This window comes from Typopeltis vanoorti, chromosome 15 (assembly GCF_054136105.1).
Source record: "Typopeltis vanoorti isolate ZY-2024b chromosome 15, IOZ_Tvanoo_1.0, whole genome shotgun sequence".
NCBI classification, from domain to species: Eukaryota; Metazoa; Arthropoda; class Arachnida; order Uropygi; family Thelyphonidae; genus Typopeltis; species Typopeltis vanoorti.
The window spans coordinates 93,143,638-93,164,797 of NC_143563.1; the positions used below are offsets into that span (position 1 = coordinate 93,143,638).

General features: G+C 36.8%; 1 protein-coding gene across 1 annotated transcript in view; it reads right to left on the reverse strand.

Moving 5' to 3' along the window:
* LOC150098986 (myc box-dependent-interacting protein 1-like) overlaps positions 1-21,160 on the reverse strand; it is a 221,285-nt gene that overhangs the window by 78,321 nt on the left and 121,804 nt on the right. Inside the window, exons 5-7 of the mRNA XM_090404553.1 lie at positions 20,609-20,704; positions 10,893-11,003; positions 2,085-2,170 (exon numbers count right to left, since the gene is read on the reverse strand). Of these exons, the coding sequence (XP_090260679.1) occupies positions 2,085-2,170; positions 10,893-11,003; positions 20,609-20,704 (293 nt within the window). The remainder of the gene's footprint in view (positions 1-2,084; positions 2,171-10,892; positions 11,004-20,608; positions 20,705-21,160) is intronic.

Below are 21,160 nucleotides of genomic sequence, written 5' to 3' on the forward strand. Positions count from 1 at the left end.
GATGTGGAAGCTTGGAAAGCTGTGTTTGGAGCAACGAATCACATTTTACCCTCTACCAAGCAGATGGAAGGGTCAGGGTGTGGCAGATGCCCACTGAATGTCTCTGGTAAGAGACATTCACCGGGATTCTTTCTGCAAGACAATGCACCATTTCATAAGCTGCTGCAACTGCTTGGTTTATGGACACGAACATCACCACATTGTGCAAATGGATATTAGTTTGTGGTAAGGGTTTCATATATGATCTACTAATTACAGCTACTAAGGAATATATTTATAATGCTTCACTGTCAATCTTCTTCTTCTACAGCTTCTCCCACTTAAGTGGGGTCACTGTTTGTTATGAGTCTCCTCCACACCTTCCTGTCTTGGGCTGTCACCACATCCAAGTTCTTCATCTTCAAGTCCTCTTCTACCAGCTCCCTCCATCTCTTCTTTGGCCGCCCACGCTTCCACCTTCCTTGCACATCCATCTGCATGACCCTTCTTCCCACATATTCGTCCTCCCTCCTCATCACATGACCAAACCATCTCAACCTTGCCTCCTGTATTTTCGCTCCTAAGTTCGTAACGTTCACTGTTCCCCTGACATAGTTATTTCTCAGATGATCCTTTCTGGTCACACCGCACATCCACCTAAGCATTCTCATCTCTGCTACTTCCATCCTGCTGATGTTATTTTTCCTCAGGGCCACAGTTTCTATAGCATATGTCATAGCTGGCCTCACTACTGTCCTATAAATTTTGCCTTTCAGATTGATTGGCACCCTTTTATCGCATAACACTCCAGCCATCTCCCTCCAGTTCCTCCAACCCGCTTGTATCCTGCATCCCACTTCCTTCTCAGCTCCTCCATCTTCTTCCACTGTTGAACCTAAGTATCTAAAGTCTCTCACCTTCCTGATGACATTTCCTTCCAGCTCCAGATCTGTCTCCTGGCCACCGTCCACTGCGCAACACATATACTCTGTCTTACTTCTGCTCAGTCTCATACCTCTCTCTTCCAGTACTTTTCTCCATCTTTCCAGTTTAGTTTCCGCTTCTTCTCTTGAATCTACACACAGCAAGATGTCATCTGCATACAACATTGTCCAAGGTGCATCTTCTCTCACCTCCTCTGTTACCACCTCCATCACAATATTAAACAGAAACGGACTTAATGCTGACCCTTGATGCAAGCCAACTGTTACTTGAAAACTTTCTGTCTGTCCCAAACAGGTCTGAACACTTGTCAATCAAAAACTGAAAACAATTACAAAAGCAGCTAATACTAGAAATCACTCTGCAAGTGCCAAGTATGTCACTGAAAGCTGTATATTAAAAAAGATTATTGCAAAGCATTAACTAGAGTCTTTGACAACCAGAACTGAAGACACTGAGCACATGAGTGCAAAGTGGCAATTCAGGCAAGTAGTTTTAACTGAAATGCATTAAATTAAAGGAATTAGCATTAGCAAAAGAAAATAACAACTTTTTTTTTTTGGCATGTTTTGTAGGTGAACTTTTAATGCATAAATCATGAACACTGAAGAAAAGTAAAATATGTAAACAATATCTAGTTTTTCCAAAAGTGATCAAAAGCTTATGAGAATAAAACTTTCAGCATGGTTTGCTGTGCACTGCACTACTTTAGAGACAGATTCTGCTTAATGATGCTAAAAGTAATATTTTATTGCATGGTCTTCTCCATGGAGTCTGAAGACTCATCGCAGGATGCCCACATTATCCACACAATCCTATCATATGAATCTCTCTTTGAACACATCAACATCAACAACTTGTTTTGAATGCATCAACAATGCATTCAAAAGTCATTCACCACCTTTATGTACAAATCACTTGTTAACCACTCTGTTAATTGTGTAGTGCTGTCATAGTAATCTGTACACTCCACTGAGAGTACTTGTAAGGAATTTGATGAGCTTTGTACATATAAAATACCTATTGGTGCAGGTCTTTGTTTTTTAATGATATTATTAAGAAAAAAAAAGAATAGTGCAATAGAATAAGATCACATGAAAAAAAAAAAAAACCTTTTGAAAGACAATTCCAGAAATTACACATTTGTAATAAAAATAACTTACCTGTCATAGAGAGCTGGCAACTCATCATGAAGTTCGTTATTGATAATTTCATAATATCTTCGTGAATTTTCAAGCTGATCTTTTGCCTGCAGGGGAGGGGAGGGGAGTAAAAACAGTTTCATAATATTCTAATCATTTTTAAAGATAAACTAAAAATCAAGTATTTGCAGGATAATCTTCTAGAAACTGATACATAACACATAAGAAAAATTATACTGCCATGTGTTTAGCATAATTATCAATTTTTAAAAGCGGTAAATCATTAGAAAATAAGCATTTTATTATTATTTACGACATCTCCATGGAGTCTGGAAACTCACTGCAGACCCAAATCAATCATCATACACACAAATCCTAGCATACCTCTCCTTGAATCCATTCACCATCAGGGAACCCGCAACCAATTCTGGCAATTCATTCTACTCATTCACCAGTCTCTACACAAAAAATCTGGTCACTACACCTTTACTAACCACACTCTTACACAACTTCCACAGATAGCCCCCAGTTCTCTGATTATTTGTCATATATTGAAAAATTTCACTTGCATCAATTTTACAAACCCCTTTAATATCTTAAAAGTTTCTATCATGTCTTCTCTTTTCTTCCTCAACTAAACTTTGTAACCACAAACCTTCAACCTATCCTTGTTGGGAGTATTCCACAGACCTGTCACCATCTTGGTCACTCATCTCTGAATTTTTTCGACCACCTCCTAGTTTCCAAGAAACCCAGGTGACCAAATCTGTGTGCAGTAGTCAAGATGTGGCCGAATCATAGCCTTATAAAGAGGAATAATAACTTCCTTATCTTTACTTGTTAGCGTGTTTTTCAACATCAAAGTAATTTGTTGAGCTATTTAACAACTTTTGCAATATGCCCTCTGAACTTTAACTCTTTGTTCACCATTATCCCCCAAGTTCCTAGCCTCATCAATTTCCTGCAAACCAATACCATCAATACAATATACCATATGCAACCTTTTCAATCCTAAGTGCATAACCTTACATTTTGCAACATTAAATTGACAATCATTATCCTCTGTCCACAATACCAATTTATTTAAATCATCTTGCAGAATATCTACATCACCTTTATCAACTAATTCAGTTTTGTATCATAAGCAAACAACCGAATACCCCCTCTTAAAAATTTTCCCATGTCATTGATATACAAATTAAAGAGTAGTGGCCCCAGTATCGAACTCAGAGGTACTCCACTAGTCACTATCATTCTTCTAGACTCCACTCCACCATATACTACTCTATGGTGTCTGTCTGTCTGTCAGCAATCTCCCGCTATTCATGCTACTAGTCTCATAACGATTCCCATCTTCTCCTATTTTTGAAATAGTTTTCTATGTGTTATTCTGTCAAATGCCTTGGCAAATCGATCAGTATCATGGTGTAGCCATTATCTTTATCCAATTCTGTAGTCACTTTATTACAGATGTGAATAAGTTACTAAGCTGTATTCACTATAGTGCAAATCTATTATAATTCTCTTCCAATGGATGTTGAGCAACTGAAAGGCATGGCTTTGAAGAATGAACTGCACGCAGTAAAATGTTATCTGTAGATAACATTTTATTCTGATAAGTTATCATTCTAATGCACTATAGATAAAGGGAATTAATACAAAATTGTAATCCCACGTTCTCTTAAACTACATTTCCAATGGCTTTGCCTTGTTTAGCTCTGCAGATATTTGCATTGAATGAGTAAAATTATTTTAATTATTAGTGTATTTAATCAGTGATGTGCATTTTCTCCCACACAAGAAATCTGTAAACTTTTGTTCTGCACACCTCATACATCATAACTGTTCAGGTAACATTTCAATGAAGAATATGTTCATTTCCAAACTCCTGTCAAAACCACAGAAGAAGAACAAAAAAAAAGGGTAATGTATTTATAGAATAAATGAAATATCTTTGTACAAGTATAAATAAATTGACACAGCTGCAGCTTGGTTAGTAAAATTTCATGTACAAGTAACCCTCGTATAATGCGGATGTTAAGTTCCACAGAAATGACGAGTTATATAAATCACATTATGTGAGACTCAGATCACACAGAAAAAGTAGAGTTGTTCTGAAATCGTTTTTTTTTTAATTATATATACCACAATGACATATCCAACAAAAAAATATTTTTATTTAATTCAGGTAATTCATGTAAGTTAGGAAAAATTATAAACTATGAAACAAAATACATAGTATAAACTTATAAAAATATAAATTGTATGTAAACTTCATTGCACACAATGCATAAATGTTTTAGACAAAATAAAATAAAGTGCATTATTTATTTGTCATCGCTGTCTTCAAAACTAACATTTCATAGATGTTCTTTATTTACGAGTAGCCGAACGTCATCATCACTTGAAATCTCTTGGACATCGCTTGTATAATTCTCATTGCATACTTCGACTGGTTTAGTTATCAAAAAGTCAGTAACAAGATCTTGCTTACCACTATGCTGCAATTTTTTTTATTAAGTTCATAATATGGAGCTAAACCAATATCCAACTGTCTCGTGAATTTTCCAGAGCGCTCCATTGAGGGATCATTATCCGTAAAATAACTTCCTTGCAAAAGTGCAATCCTTCTGCTAATTTATTTAACAGATTCATCACAATCAGAATCTTCGGCAGAACTTTCCCTGCCATTTGGTTTGACGTCATCTATTAATTGTACCAGTTCCTCCTAAATTTAAATTATTTCCCCATCAATTAATTCACTAATTTCGTTTTCAACCATATCACAAAAGCTCTCTAAGTGGCCATTACCATAAAAATAAAATTTTTACATAAAAAAGCATTACATATTATATGTAACTCACCAGAAAATAAGGTGCTCAGCTTGAGATTAACACTTATGATTTTCAGTGCACTTCCCTGGCAGAAAATCAACACAACTTTCAACAGTAAATACTTTATATGGTAAACAATTGACATACATGCGTACTAAAGGGCATTTCCCCTAATATAAATTCACTACTTATAACCACATGTGTAATACAGGCAGACGCAAATTTAACTAAGATAAAATTTGATTTTTAAGTCGGCGGTGAAAAATATATAAAAAGATAAAGGGTTACTACAATTTGTAGAACGTGTTTTTGTCAAAATTGTATAAGTACTGCATTGAACAATGGTTACTACAATTTGTAGATTGCATTATATCGAAACCGCATTATATGAGGGTTACCTGTACAGTGAAATATACATTGAAGATTAATTCAATTGCCCAGTATGAGACTCCCATCCTGCTTACTGTAAATCTGAAATGGCTTGAAAAAAGAAAGTCCTATTTGGCCTCTAAAGCAGGGACCCAAGATTATACAACTGCTAGTCCTTCCAAAGCAGTTATGTATGATAAGTTCACAAATCCCACTTGCATGAACTTATGTATGGTAAGTTCATTAGTCCACACTTTTGTGGGTGGGATGTACAAAAAAAAAAAAAAATTTAATGTAGAGCAATATTATTTAATCACTGCTGTCTTCATGTACAGTGCAAAGTAGCTACTGTGTAAATTTTATAGAATATTATTCAATTTCCAAATATAACTATACTGAAAGATAAGTTCATAATAAAATAATCTTCATACTGAAGTTCAGTGGCTAGCTTACAAAAGAATTTTTTTTACTCATTTAAGAAAGGAAATAATTCTTTATGTTAACATTAGTTCAAATTAGCATATGAATTAACTCTCCAAGTACAGTATTTCTAATCAATAGGATGTGGGTTCATCTTCCACTATGGTGCACATATATATATAATTTGTGCAAAGTTTTAGGTGATAGATGATTTTCATCATTTAGTGTGAGATCATGCTACATATCAGATATGAAATGGCTTGAAAAAGTTGCATTTTCAATCTCTACAATATCACTTCAGATTAACTCATTTACACAGAATTAAACATGTTATAGGTGTTCAAACCTTATGTAGGCAGGAGTAACATAAAAGAAAAAAAAAAGTTCAACAAGTATTTACTTTTTTTTTTCTTTTTCTTTTTTAAACCTATCTAAATGTTCTCGAAATCTAGATGTTTAATTTTAATTTAATTAATTAATTTTTGTTATAGTAGGTATAATTATAGTAGCTATATTTGTGTACACATTTCAAAATGAAAAATATAATGTCCATGTACAAATATATTTGTCAACAAAATCAGACTCTGAAAACAGAGACAGGAAATGTATTTCTATGAAATACTGATTATGCATGTTTGCCCATCTCAAGGACTACTTTTTAATTAACCAAAAAACACTATCTTAATGGGGATGTGATCTTCCCTCTACACTCAACAACAAAAAAAGTGAACGTGGAACATAATTTATCAGCAGATAATGCTGACTGTTCAAAGAACCTAAATTTTGCCAAAGCACATCCAAATTACAAACTTCTTAACAAATAACAGGGATGATAACATTTTCAAACTTAACCAAGTTCAAAAGCATACAAGAATGAGAGCTTATAAAGTTTTGGCATAGTCTTCTCTACTGTACGAAGTGAAATATGAATAATGAAAATGGGAGAATAAAAAACTGCTCAGTTATAGATGAAGTATACAAATACAGAAATAAATGGATCATCCAAGAGTACTCAAAAAGATACTCTGATACTTGTCCAGCTGGAGACAAAGATGAATTCAAGGATGACCAAGGAAAAGATGGAAAATTAGACCAGAATAAGCCATTGAGGCCTTAATTTCTAAAAGGATGATTATTTATGACATTCCTTAACCGATATTAGGAATTTCATCTGATATCAATGATTAACAATTCTGCTTTATCCTTCACCATCAATCCCACAAATAAAGATTTTCAATATATCTGTAAATATTTAATTTTTTGCTCTTCCCATGTGTGCTTAGATTTAGGTGTTGGTTAAAATGCATGTTGGTCATTTAATGGAATGAAAACACAAGGAATGCATTAAAAAAGTTTGATGCTTCCAATATTTCATCTCAATCACAGACACATTTTAAGGAAGCACAATATAAACTGCAACAAATGCACAAGTCTATACAGTCATAGCTAGAAAGGGTGCCTTCTATGTGTACTAGGAGGAAGCCTAGATTGTAACTAAGTATACCTAAGAATTAGTGAAGAAAAAAAAAACACTCATATTTCAATTTTTTTAATTTTTTATTTAATTTTTTTTTTATGTTGGGCCCATATACAAGAGCTTGGCTGGTCAACCTATAGTATGTTAATACTGTATATAGGTGGGGGGGTTGGGAAAGGAGAAACTTGTTTACATTTGATTTAAAAGCCTGTATGTTGTATTCCATAGGAAATACGTCAGGGGAAAGACTGTTCCACAGTACCGCAGTAGCAGGAATGAAGGAGGAGGAAAAGAAACTTGTTCTGTGGGTTTCAAGGTGTACTGTTAAAGGATGTTGGGCAGTAGCTGTACATGTTCCAATGGGCTTAGTACAGAATGGGGGAATTATTGATGCTGTTTCAGATGAACATTTCCCATGCAAATATTTATAGAATATACAAATTGCAGAGACCAAGCATCTATATGAAAGTGAGGGGGACGAGTTGGTGAGAGATGGGTCATTTATCAGTCTAATTGCTCTCCTCTGTATTGAGTCAAGCATTTTGAGGGAGCTTTTGGGAGCCCCACTCCAAATGTGAGAGCAGTATTCGATAGCTGGGCGGATTTGTGATTTGTATAATGTTAACAGGCTGTTTAGAAGTGAAGTAGCGTCTTGAGCAAAAGAGAAAACCTAGTTTTTTTGGAAGCTGAGGATGCAATGGTTGTGATGTATTTATGCCAGGAGAGGCTTGATGGCAGGGTAATTCTGAGAAGAGAAATCTCCTCTTGTCTGTGAATTTGAGTATTATCAAAAACAATGTTAGGAGAAAATGTTTTTTTTTTTTTTTTTTTTATGGGAAATAAGACAGAACTGGGTTTTACTAGCATTGAAGTTGTCCAGGTTATCTGAGCCCCATTGGAGGATGGCTTAGAGGTCAAAATTAAGGGCAGTGGTGGTTGATGTTCTGTAGGTTGAAGTGAGTTGTATAGAGTAGGGTTTGTCAAATGAAAGGGAGGAGTGTAATGTGCTGTCATCTGCAAAACTATGTATTGGATTAGAGGTCAACTGAAGTAGGTAATTGATATATAGAAGGAAGAGGGTCGGCAAGAGAACTGAACCTTGTGGGACCCCAGCATTAGTTGGATGGTGAGAGGATAGGGAGCCTTCTACCATCACACTTGGTGTGCGTGCAGACAGGAAGCTGGCAATCCATCTGCAGAAGTCCTGAGACAGTCCGAATAATGGGAGTTTGCTTAGTAAGCCTTTGTGCCAGACTCGATCAAAGGCTTTAGAGATATCAAGTGCAACTACTTGGGATTTGCCAAATTACTCCATGGCATTTGTCCAGCGATGGGTGATGTATGAGAGCAGATCTCCTGTTGATCGGCTTCGACAGAATCCGTAATGATGTTCGCTTAATAGCCGGGTACCTTCAAGGTAGATTAAGAGTTGGTGGTTTTCTCCACCACTTTAGATAGGACTGAAGTGAGTGAGACAGGGCAATGATTTGTCACCCTTTTTAGGAATGGGTTGAATATAGGCCAGTTTCCAGGCTTTGGGATATATACCAGTGGAGTAAGACAGTGTGTACAGATGGCATAGGATAGGAATCAGTTCTGGTGCACAGACCTTCAGGACAATTGGAGGAATGCTGTCAGGGCAAGGAGACTTTTTTGTGTCTAATTTAGACAACAGGTTTATGATATCTTTTTTTTTTTGGCAAAAGGATACAGGGGACATTGTACGTTGGGTAGTTGGAATGACTGGAGGGCATTTGCCATTGTCAGTTATGTGTGCATTGGAGGCAAAGTGTGAAGCCAGGAGGTTAGCTTTTTCTATGGGTGATGTTGCAATTGAGCCATCTGGGTATGATAGAAGTTGGAATAGTGTAGGGCAAAAGTTACAGCCAATTGCCTTGGCAAGAGACCAAAAGAGACCCCATCCTCCTTCAGTACAAGCAATGAAGGAGGATGGGGGCTCTTGATTTGAGTCAGCTGTGGTATGCCTGATTTTTCATTTGTACAGCCTTGGCACATCATTTGGAGAACCAGGGTTTAGTTAGGGGACGGCAGTTCTGAGTAGTGTGGGGAATGCACGTTTTCATGCCAGTGAGGATCACTTTGGTGATACATTCGGTGCATAATGTTTGGACTGGAAGACTGGAAACAATAGTCCAACCATGGGAATGAAGCATAGTAGTCTCGGAGACTGTCCCATTTGGCACTGTTATAATGCCAAACTACTCTTGTGTGGGAGTGACTGTGTATGCATTGTTGCATGGGGGAAGAGATGAGCACTAGGTTGTGGTCAGAATTACCCGGGGGGCTCACTATATTCACTGCATATTTGAAGGGGTCATTAATAAGGAAGAGATCTAGGTATTTTGGGAGTGGTTTGGGTTATCTGGTATTCTGGTCAGTTTTTGAACAATTTGTGTAAGGTCGTTAGTGATGACAAATGATGATAACTGGAAGAGGAAAGCCAATTGGTGTTATGGACATTAAAATCACCCAGAGGATGATTTCGCTGTTAGGAGAGTGGGACTGGAGAAAATCAACTTTTAAGGAGAGGAAATGAAAGATCTCAGAGTGATTGGTGACATTAGGAGAGCGATAGAGACAGCAGATGAATTTGACTGAGTGGGGGAGGGATATCTTCAGCCAAAGAAGGTCGAAGTTGGGCGATTCTAGGTTAGGTGCTCTCTGGCAGGGTACATTGGAGCGGATATATGCACAGACACCACCCTTGAGTCGAAAGGAGATAAATAGTGAATAGTTAGGAAGGTTGAGATGAATAGTGCTGGGGGAAGGCGAGATTTGGGTTTCTGTTAAAAAGAGTAGATGGGGTTTGGTGGACTGCAGATGGTAGTGGACACTATTAAGGTTGGAATCGAGACCACGGATGTTGGTAAAGTGTATAATGCTAGGTTCTGTGAGGAATGGATTTGACCGCAAGAGTCTTGCACATTTCTTATGCAGTGCCTGCATACTGGTGTCCTCTGTGGCTACTAGTGGCGTCACTTGGTTTTTGCACTAGTTTGGTTTGTTTGCAGTCTATTATCCAACTGTTGTCTCCATTTTGGTGCTTCTTGCAATGTAGATGGGGTTTGGTGGACTGCAGATGGTAGTGGACACTATTAAGGTTGGAATCGAGACCACGGATGTTGGTAAAGTGTATAATGCTAGGTTCTGTGAGGCATGGATTTGACCGCAAGAGTCTTGCACATTTCCTATGCAGTGCCTGCATACTGGTGTCCTTTGTGGCTACTAGTGGCGTTACTTGGTTTTTGCACTAGTTTGGTTTGTTTGTAGTCTATTATCCAACTGTTGTCTCCATTTTGGTGCTTCTTGCATGATAATGTTTTTTTCATTTGATTCTGTGAGTAGTGTCCAGGCATGGTCTGCTAAACCTGATTGTCTGCAGTCATGAATTTTTTATGTTCTTCCAAACAGATGCTGATCTTTCAATCTACCCACAGTAGGCCAACCTGCAATGCAGAGACTGTATATCTTCAAAATACTGGATATTTTTGCTGACCACCTAACATAGAGAATAGTGACTACGTTATGTATGTAGAAAGGGGTAAGGATTAGGAGAATGATTAAATATTTACTAATTCTGCTGTAACCATCAGAAAAGTAGGTGTATCGCATATATGGTTAAGTTCAATTTGCTCCTCCTTCAAGAACACTTAATCAGCAAAAGAAAACAAAAACAATCAATAAATCCAATAGCAAATAACCACTTACCTTTCCAATTTTCATTTCATCTCTTTTTTTAGTATTGTGTTGAAGAGCTTGTAAATTATGTCTGTATTTATCATAATCTACCAGCTTTCTTCCACGTTTGGCAACTTTTGTCTAAAAATAAATGAATTTAATTCAACTTAGAAACCTTAAAAAAACAATTATTAAAATGAATGCATAAAAAATATCTAAGCAAATTTATTATTCAATAGAGCACTCAAGCTTAATTTTTTGGCTACAATTGATATATGACATGAAATGTGATTGAAAGTATATTAGCAAAATAAAAGCATTTCTTCGAGCATTAGTGAAGAGACAATATGAATGCAGTATTAAACCTAGATTGGCTGTGTAATGTGATATAAGGTTCCATTAAAATTTGACAAATCATTTCATCAAAGAAAATAATTTAGAAAGTAATAATAAAACCCAAGATATAAAAAGAATATGTGAGAAAGGATAGTCTGGATGCCAACTGAAAAAAGTTGGCATCCAGAGTGGAAGTGTGGAAGAATATCAGAAAATATTGAAATGCTCTATATAGATGGCATCAGCAAACATGGAGTACTCTGATTGGTCGAAAGTTTCAGAATCATTTTAATATGATGGAGCTGATAAATTTCTGAAATAATATACAGGTGATAAATATTAATGACATTAAAATTGGTCTCGAGTGCTACTGATTCAAATATTCGTAATTTAGGTTCACTGTCTTGGAAGTCAAGGATGCCAACTTTTTTCAGTTTGAGGGACATGATTATGTTCAGTGGCATGAACTACAATTGTTCGTTTGTTTCTTATTCAATATGTTGTGACCTCAGATTGCAGGTATTAGTGAGACCTGGCTATCAGAATCAGATCTATTAACTGGTATCGAGTGTCAAAGGTACAGTATTTTTAGGAAGGATAGAGAAGACAGGAGAGGAAGCGTGCTGCTAATGATATCGAATGACTTGAATCCAGTTAGAGTAGAGACCTATGAATGTACTACTACTACTACTAAGAATATTTCATATGGCAGTAAGTGTGAAGCCATCTGGTGTGAGGTGGAATCTAACAAGTTCAATTACATAGTGGGATGTTGTTACAGACCTGGTGGATCAGTTGCTAGTGATGAAAATATGCATCACCAAATAGAAAAAATTAGTGCAAAAAGAGTAATCATAATGGGAGACTTTAATTATCCAAATATTGATTGGGTAGCAGTAGAATCTAATGAGAAGAATGAAAATGCATTTATTCAGCTGTTGTGGGACAACTTCCTCAAACAGCATGTGACAGAAGGAACTCTAGGTCAAACAGTGTTAGATTTGATTATAGTGTCAGAGGGGGCGTTTCAGTTAAAGACGTAACTACGAGGGTGGTCTCAAAAGTTCTCAGCCTAACAATAAAAAAACAAATTTATAATTTCAAAATTATTTTTATTTTTCAACATAATCTCCCTTAAGACTAATGCATTTATTGAAGCGATGCTCCAGCTTCAATATCCATCCCTTTAGTTCTCAGTAAGATCTGCAAAATACCTCTCTATAACTGCAATCATCTCTTAATTTGAAGAAAAATGCTGACCAGCGGGGAAGAGTTTTAGTTTTGGGAAGAGATAGAAGTCAGAGGGAGCCAAATTTGGGGAATAGGGTGTTCCAACAATTCATAGTGCAGATCCCTCAATATTTTCCCATTGCCAAAACACCTTTGTGGGCAGGTGCATTGTCTTGATGAAAGATGATTTTTTGATTTTGCAAACCGGGTCTTTTCTCACGAATTTTTTCATCTGGTCTGGTTAAAAGATCGGAATAATATTCCCCAGTTATTGTTTTACCCTTTTCAAGATAATTAATAAACAAAATGTCTTTAGCATCCCAAAACACTGTTGCCATGACCTTTCCTGCTGATGGAACTGACTTTGTTTTCTTTGGGACTGAACAACTGGCTTCTGTCCACTGTTTGGATTCTGGTGTGTAATGGTAAATCCAAGTCTCATACATAGTAATAAATCGACGCACAAAATCAGTTTTATTCTTGTTAAAACTCCAAGCACTGTTCAGAGATTTTCATGCGAGTGCGTTTTTGATCTGCTGTGAGCAAGCGCAGCACCCATCTTGCACAAAGCTTTTTCATTTGCAATTCTTCATGCAAAATATATCCAACACGTTCTTTTGAAATGCTTATAGTCTCAGCAATTCATGCACTTTGACTCGCCTGTCATCCAATACCATATCATGCACTTGATCAATGATTTATGATGTTGTTACACTTTTTGGACGTCCTTCACGTGGATCATTTTCAAGGCTGGTACAGCCACGTTTAAACTCGGCAGCCCATTTCTTAATTGTCGAAAATGAAGGAGAACAGTTCCCATAAACTTTTATGAACTTCAAATGAATTTCTTTTGGTGTTAAACCTTCTTTTACAAAGAATTTTATAACACTTAATTTTATCCGTTTCAAGAGATACAGACAACACTTTTGCTTCAGACAGCTGCATAAAACAAACTATTTGATAGAATGACTTGCAATTTCACATGGATGCTTATGATACAAAAAAAAAATCTTGCTGATAGTGTTGCCATCTATGGTCAAGGCCGAGAACTTTTCAGACTACTCTCGTATTCTGCCTTCAGTTGGTGACAGTGATCATGTAGTACTCACTTGGGAATAGACTAAGTTTATGAATGTTCCACTGAGAAAAGGTTGCATGCTGAACTACAAAGCAGGAAATTATGACTAACTGAGGAGCATACTGAGTTCAGTGGAATGGGATTGTTGCTGGATGGAAAGAATATCGACAGTGCATGGGAAGCATTTAAACAATACTCAATGATGCAAGCCTGTGTAGATCAGTGGATGTGGCATTTGCACATCACGGCGCTTGGCCGCACGAAGGAAGACTTGGTTTCGAGTCTAGTCGGCGACTAGAGGAAATTTTTCTAAGCCTTTTTTCGACCGGTTCCCGAGTTAGTCGATCTCTGGCACGGGCAAGCGGGTTTTTCCTCCTGGAAACTCAGGTTTTTCCTCCCGTACTTAAGAAAATCGACCGTAGAACCCACATTATTTCAGACATTAAATATATTGTGTTAGGGTTAGGGACCACGAGATGGCAGCACATTTGAGCCGTCTCTCTTCACTGTGTACCGCTTAATTAGTGATAGCCTTGGGCCATCTATCTCTGATTGGTACCAGTGGAGATTGAACTGCCCACTCAGTCTCCAAAAGTTAGATAGGGCTAAATGGCCTCGCCTACTCCAGTATATGGGAATAAAAAGGCGTTAGCTGATTTTTTTTTTTTTTAAATGATGCGATATCAGAATGTGCTCCGAGAGTTCAAAGAATAAATAGTGTAGGAGTCAAATGGATGTGTAATCTTATTAAACAAGAGATTCATAAGAAAAGGATGCTGTGGAAGGAATATGTGTGTAAGGATGATATCGTTATTAAAATTATAAGCAGCAGGTTAGAAGAGTCACAACTTTTGTATGGAAAGCTAAGTCTGAGTATGAAAAGAAATTGGCTCTGCAAGCTAAATGCAATCTATAAGAATTCTATCAATATGCTGCAAGTAAAAGAAAGAATGAACATGAAAGAATGACTCTTCTAAATCCAGATGGCATGAGGGTTACAGATGAAGAACAGGTTGTTCAGCTAATGAGTGCCCATTTTCATACACCTGCGTTTCTTCATCCAGTGAAGAGGTAGCAGTGAGCTCAATGTCACGTACACCAGGTTGATAGCACGTGACATCGAGCTCACTGCTACCTCTTCACTGGATGAAGAAACACAGGTGGTTGAGGACAAGGTATTACAGCTGTTGCACAAACTGAATAAGAATTCAGCAATAGGGACTGATGGGATATCAGCATGTGTGCTAAAAGAGTGTTCGGCTGAACTGGCTATTCACTAATCAGGCTGTTTAATATGAGTCTCAGAACAGGGAAGATTCTGCAGGGATGGAAGGAATGTATGGTAATTCCATTGCACAAGTTGGTGCAAAGAACAATGTATCCAACTATCGACTAATTAGTATCTCAGGAAGCCTCGCATTCAGAAATGGATTGATAGTGAATCTCTACTTTGAAATGAACTTTACCATTGAATTTTACAAGGGGAATTGGATACACCATGATACTTTTGAATTTTGCTAAGGCTTTTGACAGAATACAGCATAGTAGACTGTTGCATAAATTGGAGAATATGGGTTTGGATTATAAAATACTAAAGTGTATAAGAGGATGACTAACTGACAGATATCAGAAAGTGGTATATGGGAGATGTGAGTCTGCAAGATTTAAGGTAAATATAATGGTGAACAGCAAGGATCAGTCCTTGGTCCAGTGTTATTCAATCTGTAAATTAATGATATTGGGAAGGATTTGACAAGTGACATACACCTGATGATGCAAAGATAGGTAGGGTAATCAGGAATGATGCTGATATGCAGTACTTGTGGAATGGTTTGAATAAGCTGGAATTGTGGGCATGGGAAAATGAATATCACTTCAATGTCAGTAAATGTAAAGTAATAAACTTCAGAGTGATTAGATATCCATGGCATATCATATTAGTTGGATTATGCTAGAAGAAACTGATGAGGCTAGGGATCTTGGAGTGTTAGTAGATATTTAGATAGGAAGTTGAAGTTTAGGGCCATGTAGCAAAGAATGCAAATACAACTCAAAAGATAATTGCAATGCTGAAACGAATGTTCACATGTAAAGATAAGGATGTCATTTTGCCTCTTTACAAGACCTTGATAAGACCTCACTTGGACTATTGTGTGCAGGTCTGGTCTCCTGGTTTCTGTTATAATTCTGATATATTGGAGAGAGAACAAAGGAGAATGTTAAAAATGATATCAGGATTGTGGAATACTGATTATGAAGATAGATTGAGAATTTGTAGACTGCAGACACTAGCAAACAGGAGAAAGAGGGGTGATATGATTGAGACTTACAATTTCTGAAAGGGTCACACGGGATTTCAGTTAATGGAATTTTTCATTTTACGGAGGATGGGGAAAGGACAAGAGGGCATCCTTGGAAGCTGAGAATGAATGCTGCTGGGGGGGGCTTTTTTTTTTCCTCACAGAGTGGTGCATGATTGGAATGGATTGCCACCGGATTGCCTGGCTGGTTAATGTTAACATACCCGACCCCCAAACCAACAGGCTGCAGATTTGAATTCTGCTATGTGCATGGATGCTTGCAATTAGGTAGGATTTCATTAACTGGTTTGAGATCACTGTCTTTATCAGAGGCCTGAAATGGCATGAAAACATTTCACGTTTGGTCTCTAGAGGAGGGTTTCCAAACTATGTAAAAAATAAACAACAAAAGAAAAATAAAATAAAATCCTTAGACCACATACTAATGCAACAGGGTTTAGAATCTTTCATGAGAGACGATCACATAAAAAGTCTCATAATGCTAGATCAGCCAAAGAAAAGCCGTTATATATTTTATTTATGTCAGCTATATAAGACTTGATTTTGAGTCTAGTCAGCAACTAGAGGAAATTTTTCTAAGCCTTTCTTCGACCGGTTCCCGAGTTAGTCGATCTCTGGCATGGGCAAGTGGGTTTTTTCTCCAGGAAACTCGGGTTTTTCATCCCGTAAACTCAAGAAAATCGACCGTAGAACCCTCATTATTTCAGGCATTAAATACAAGTGTTAGGGACCACGAGATGGTGGCACTTGTTGAGCCGTTACTCTTCACTGCGTGCTGCTTAATTAGTGATAGCCTTGGGCCAGCTATCTCTGATTGGGCACCAGTGGAGATTGAACTGCCCACTTACTCTCCAAAAGTTAGATAGGGCTAAAAACGGCCTCGCCTACATCCTATATATATGGGAATAAAAAGGCGTGTAAGCTGATTGATTGATTGATTGACATATATATTATATATATATATCAATGTTTGATTCTATATGCCAACTATGTTGATTGTTGGAAACCTAGTTGCTTAAAAAAAAAAAAGTCTGGTCTCCAGAGTAGGATTTCCAGATCATATAATTTTTAGAATACCAACAAGACTAATTCCCAAAGGATAGTTACTCATTTGAGAAACGTTTGAAAAAGTTTTCCTAGGCCTTCTTTCAGCATGGACTGCTGGAAATATGCAAGAAATTATAAGGGATTGAGAGTAGAAGAATAAAACCATAAGAACTTCAAAACTAGTTAACAGTGATATATTGAAAAAAAAATCAACCAGTGAGATATATATAATCTATGTAAAAGAAATGTTTTATAATGATGTTAAAGTTTAAGTAAAAATATCACTGTAGATCAAGGTCAAAACAGAAGTTTTCAACATATGGCTTTTGTTGGCTATCACCTACACAATACATAAAATGCCAACAAATGTTGATATGTATAATGATGATTAGGTAGCAGATGGTAGTAAGAAAATAAAACTGGCTAAGTGGATAGTGCTTAAACTCTCCAACCAATAAGTCATGGGTTCAAATCCCACTGCACACATGGATTTTTTGTGAACATCTTCAGGCTGTAAATGAATTTCAGTGCTGCCTTGTCTGCGATTCACTGTTTTGATTTTGGAAACCTTAAGTTGCTTAAAAAAAAAAAAAGTCTGGTCTCCAGAGTAGGATTTCTAGATCACATAATTTTTAGAATGCCAACAAGGCTAATTCCCAAAGGATAGTTACTCATCAACAAGAGGATATATGTAGCAAATTAAGAGAAGTTGCTAAAACAGATAGCTTTGTGGACTTATCTGCCCAAGGAAGATTGTTGTTTTATAAAATTAAAAACTAGTTTAGATGATTATTTAAAAAATAAAAAAAATACCATATTTGCCGGCGTATAAGATGCACCCCCCTTTTTTTGTACACATTTTTTAGGAAAAAACTTGATCACTGAATATTATAATGAATTTACAGTATTTCAAATATAAAGTAATAAGTAGGTCTACTTTCAACAAATACCTAATCTAACTAGGAAGGAGTAACCAACTTTTAATCTTCTTCGTCAAAACCCAGAAATTCATCTCCAGAGCTAAATGAAGAGACACTTGAAACCTCTTCTAAATCAGAATCTGAGTCCTCATACAACAAATTGTCCTATGTCCAGTGCATTACTAATGATTTAACCACTGTCTCAGTTTTCACAGCATCCCATGAAGCTTTGACCCACTCACAAACTTGCAAAATGCTATGCCTCTTCCTTCTTCCTGATGGAAGAAGGAAGAGGTGAAGGGGAAGTGGAACAGCTGGATGCAATCTGAAGACTGCATCCAGCTGTTCCACTTCCCCTTCATAAATCCCTTAAATGGTTTATTAATACAGACATCTAAAGGTTGAAGCTGACTAGCTAGACCTCCGGGAATTACAGCTAGCTGAGTTTTTAACATTTTCTCTTCTGTGAGAACGAAAATGATCCCATACTAACAGGGCAGGCTTATTCAACAGTCCTACAGGGCGCCTAGACCAAATTTTATTTATCCATAACTTCATTCCTCTTCCATCCATCCAGCTTTTGCATGAACATGTACAAACACTCCTTTAAGCAGTTTTTTCCTTTGGGTAGCATCTTCCTTTTAAAAATCAATAGTGGTGGCAATTTTGTCCCATCAGCACAGCAGGATAAAACAACCATGTAGAGAGTTTTTTCGTGCCCAGAAGTTTTAACAGTAACACTTTTTGTGCCCTTGGAATCTACAGTTTTGTTTGAGAGCACATCAAAAGTCAGCAGAACCTCGTCCATGTTTCCTATTTGCGCAAGTTCAAAATTTTCTTGTTTCCTTGTGTTAATGACGAATTAATGAAATTCAATTTGTAGACACTGAAAGTCCCGCTTTTCTGTGGTCTAAAATCCAAGTATTCAGTTCTGCCTCAAGTTATGGCCATTTTGCAGTTCCACTTCGTAGGTTATGTTTATTGTGCGGTGCTTTTTTTAGATCCTCTTCCTGATTCTGTCAAATTCTTATAATTTTCTCAGTTGGGGGTAGCCCGAAATGCCTCTCTCCAGTCCTATTTCCATGTTCTTTAGCATATGCAATCACACGTAGCTTGTATGCAATATTGTAGCAATGCCAACGTTTTTCAGCCATAATTTGCCAAGAAATTTAGAGAAAATTTAACAGTAGAAATTTATCACCGTTCACAACAATTGGAAAGTTTAAACGAACAGGAACACAGCTGTGATCATCTATGACAGTGCATGGGCATCCACTGAACTCTGCGTAACTGGAATGCTCTCAGACACTGCAAGGAAGCAAGAAAGAAATTGCGTTACTCGGAACAGAGAAAATTTCCAGAAATAAAAGTAATAAAAAACTGAATATCGGGGTATAATACGCACCCTGTTCTTCAGACCTATTTTCAAAGAAAAAAAAGTGCGTCTTATATGGTAAATAAAAATCCTTGCCATCTCCATCTTAGACTAGCAAACTCAGCTTTCATTATTCAGAAGAAGTGATCCAAGGAGATTTTTTCTCACATCTTTAAACGTATTTGAATAAGTTTATCCAATTAAGACATATTTGAATTCATTACAATTCACGGAGACTAAAACCAATAAGTCATCAATAATTAGCATATTATTAAGCATATCTTGAAAAAATTTAGTGTCTGAATAATTTTTAACAGTGCAGTCAAATTAACTACAGCAAGCACCACTAGTGAACTCATTCACTATAACAGACTACTAAAACATTCTAGTCAAGGCTTCATATAGTACAAATTATCAAGTCACTACTACACTACCAACACCATTCTTTTTGTATCTTTAAGTTCACTATAGCAAGAATTGATTGTGCACAAGTTACAGGCTATATATATATATATAATAAGTTTAGTTTAATTCTTCATCCAAGTGTGAGCAAACAAAGTTTGCGCATGAAAGTATCTTCAGGATTGGGGGTAAGGTAGGACAACACCGGGCAACTCGTTGCAAAGGTGGAGAAAGCTCTCTCTTCACCATCAGAACTTTTATGAGAAACAATAGCTTCCTGCTTCATCCTATCTCAGTATCTCTCATAATGCAAAGCACATCTCCTTGCGGATATGTGTAATACTATGCATTAAGGCAAGGGCATAGCAAAGGTTGAAACCCTTACCGGTTTCAACTTTTATTGAGGTCTCGTCAGTGGGAGCCAGGCCCAGTAGTGGAGACACAAAGGCAGAAGCAATGAGAGGTCATCCTAACCTATAGGAGTTGCCAAAGGGTGTACAACCTTATTATTATATTACTCCAGATTCAGAGAAAGATGTTGAGAGTTTATTTTTCACTTGGTTATTGTTTCACTTTTTTTCACTTGGTTCACTAGACCTCTCATTGCTTCTGCCTTTGTGTCTCCACTACTGGGCCTGGCTCCCACTGACGAGACCTCAATAAAGGTCAAAACCAGTATGGGTAGTAGCCTTGCCTTAATGCATAGCATTACACATATCCGCAAGGAGATGTGCTTTGCATTATGGGAGATACTGAGATAGGAGTGATGAGAGAGCTTTCTCCACCTTTGCAACGAGTTTCCCAGTGTTGTACTACCTTACCCCAGTCCTGAAGATACTTTCAGACACAAACTTTGTTTGCTCACCCTTGGATAAAGGATTAAACTAAACTTATTATAGTCTAACCAAGTGAAAAATAAACTCTCAATATATATTATAAACTAAACTTATTATATTATAACCAAGTGAAAAATAAACTCTCAATATATATACATATATATATAAGTGGTAATTGTTTAGATGTCTCAACCAACATACCCTGATTTCTGGGAACTGTCCAAGATATGTTGTCAGTGGAATGCCAATTTGATCATTTATCTTGTGACAGAAGTCATCCCATAACATCTCCAAAGCCTAGAAGAAAAAAAAGATAATTTAAAAAAAACCAAAAAAATTTACAATAAAATTAACTACATATTGCATTCAACTGATTAAAAGAAAAAACATTAAGGAGAAGTAGGTAAGCATACAATGCAATTATCATCACTAACACAAATACAGTTTAAGTCAGCGGACACTAGCAAACAGGAGAAAGAGGGGTTCTCTAGAAAGGCTTAGACGTTGGTTAAACATGTTATTAAATAATTTAAGGAATTTTCAACATAAACCATTACGATAAAACCAACCACGCACACAAAAACCAACCACATGGCTTTGCTATGTTGATGATGTGTTCGCTATTTGGCCACATGGCTCTGATACACTCCTCTCCTTCCTAACACACTTAAGCAACCAATACCCCAGAATCAAGTTCACCCTGGAAAAAGAGAAAAATAACAGCCTCCCTTTCTTAGACACATGCCAAGGTTC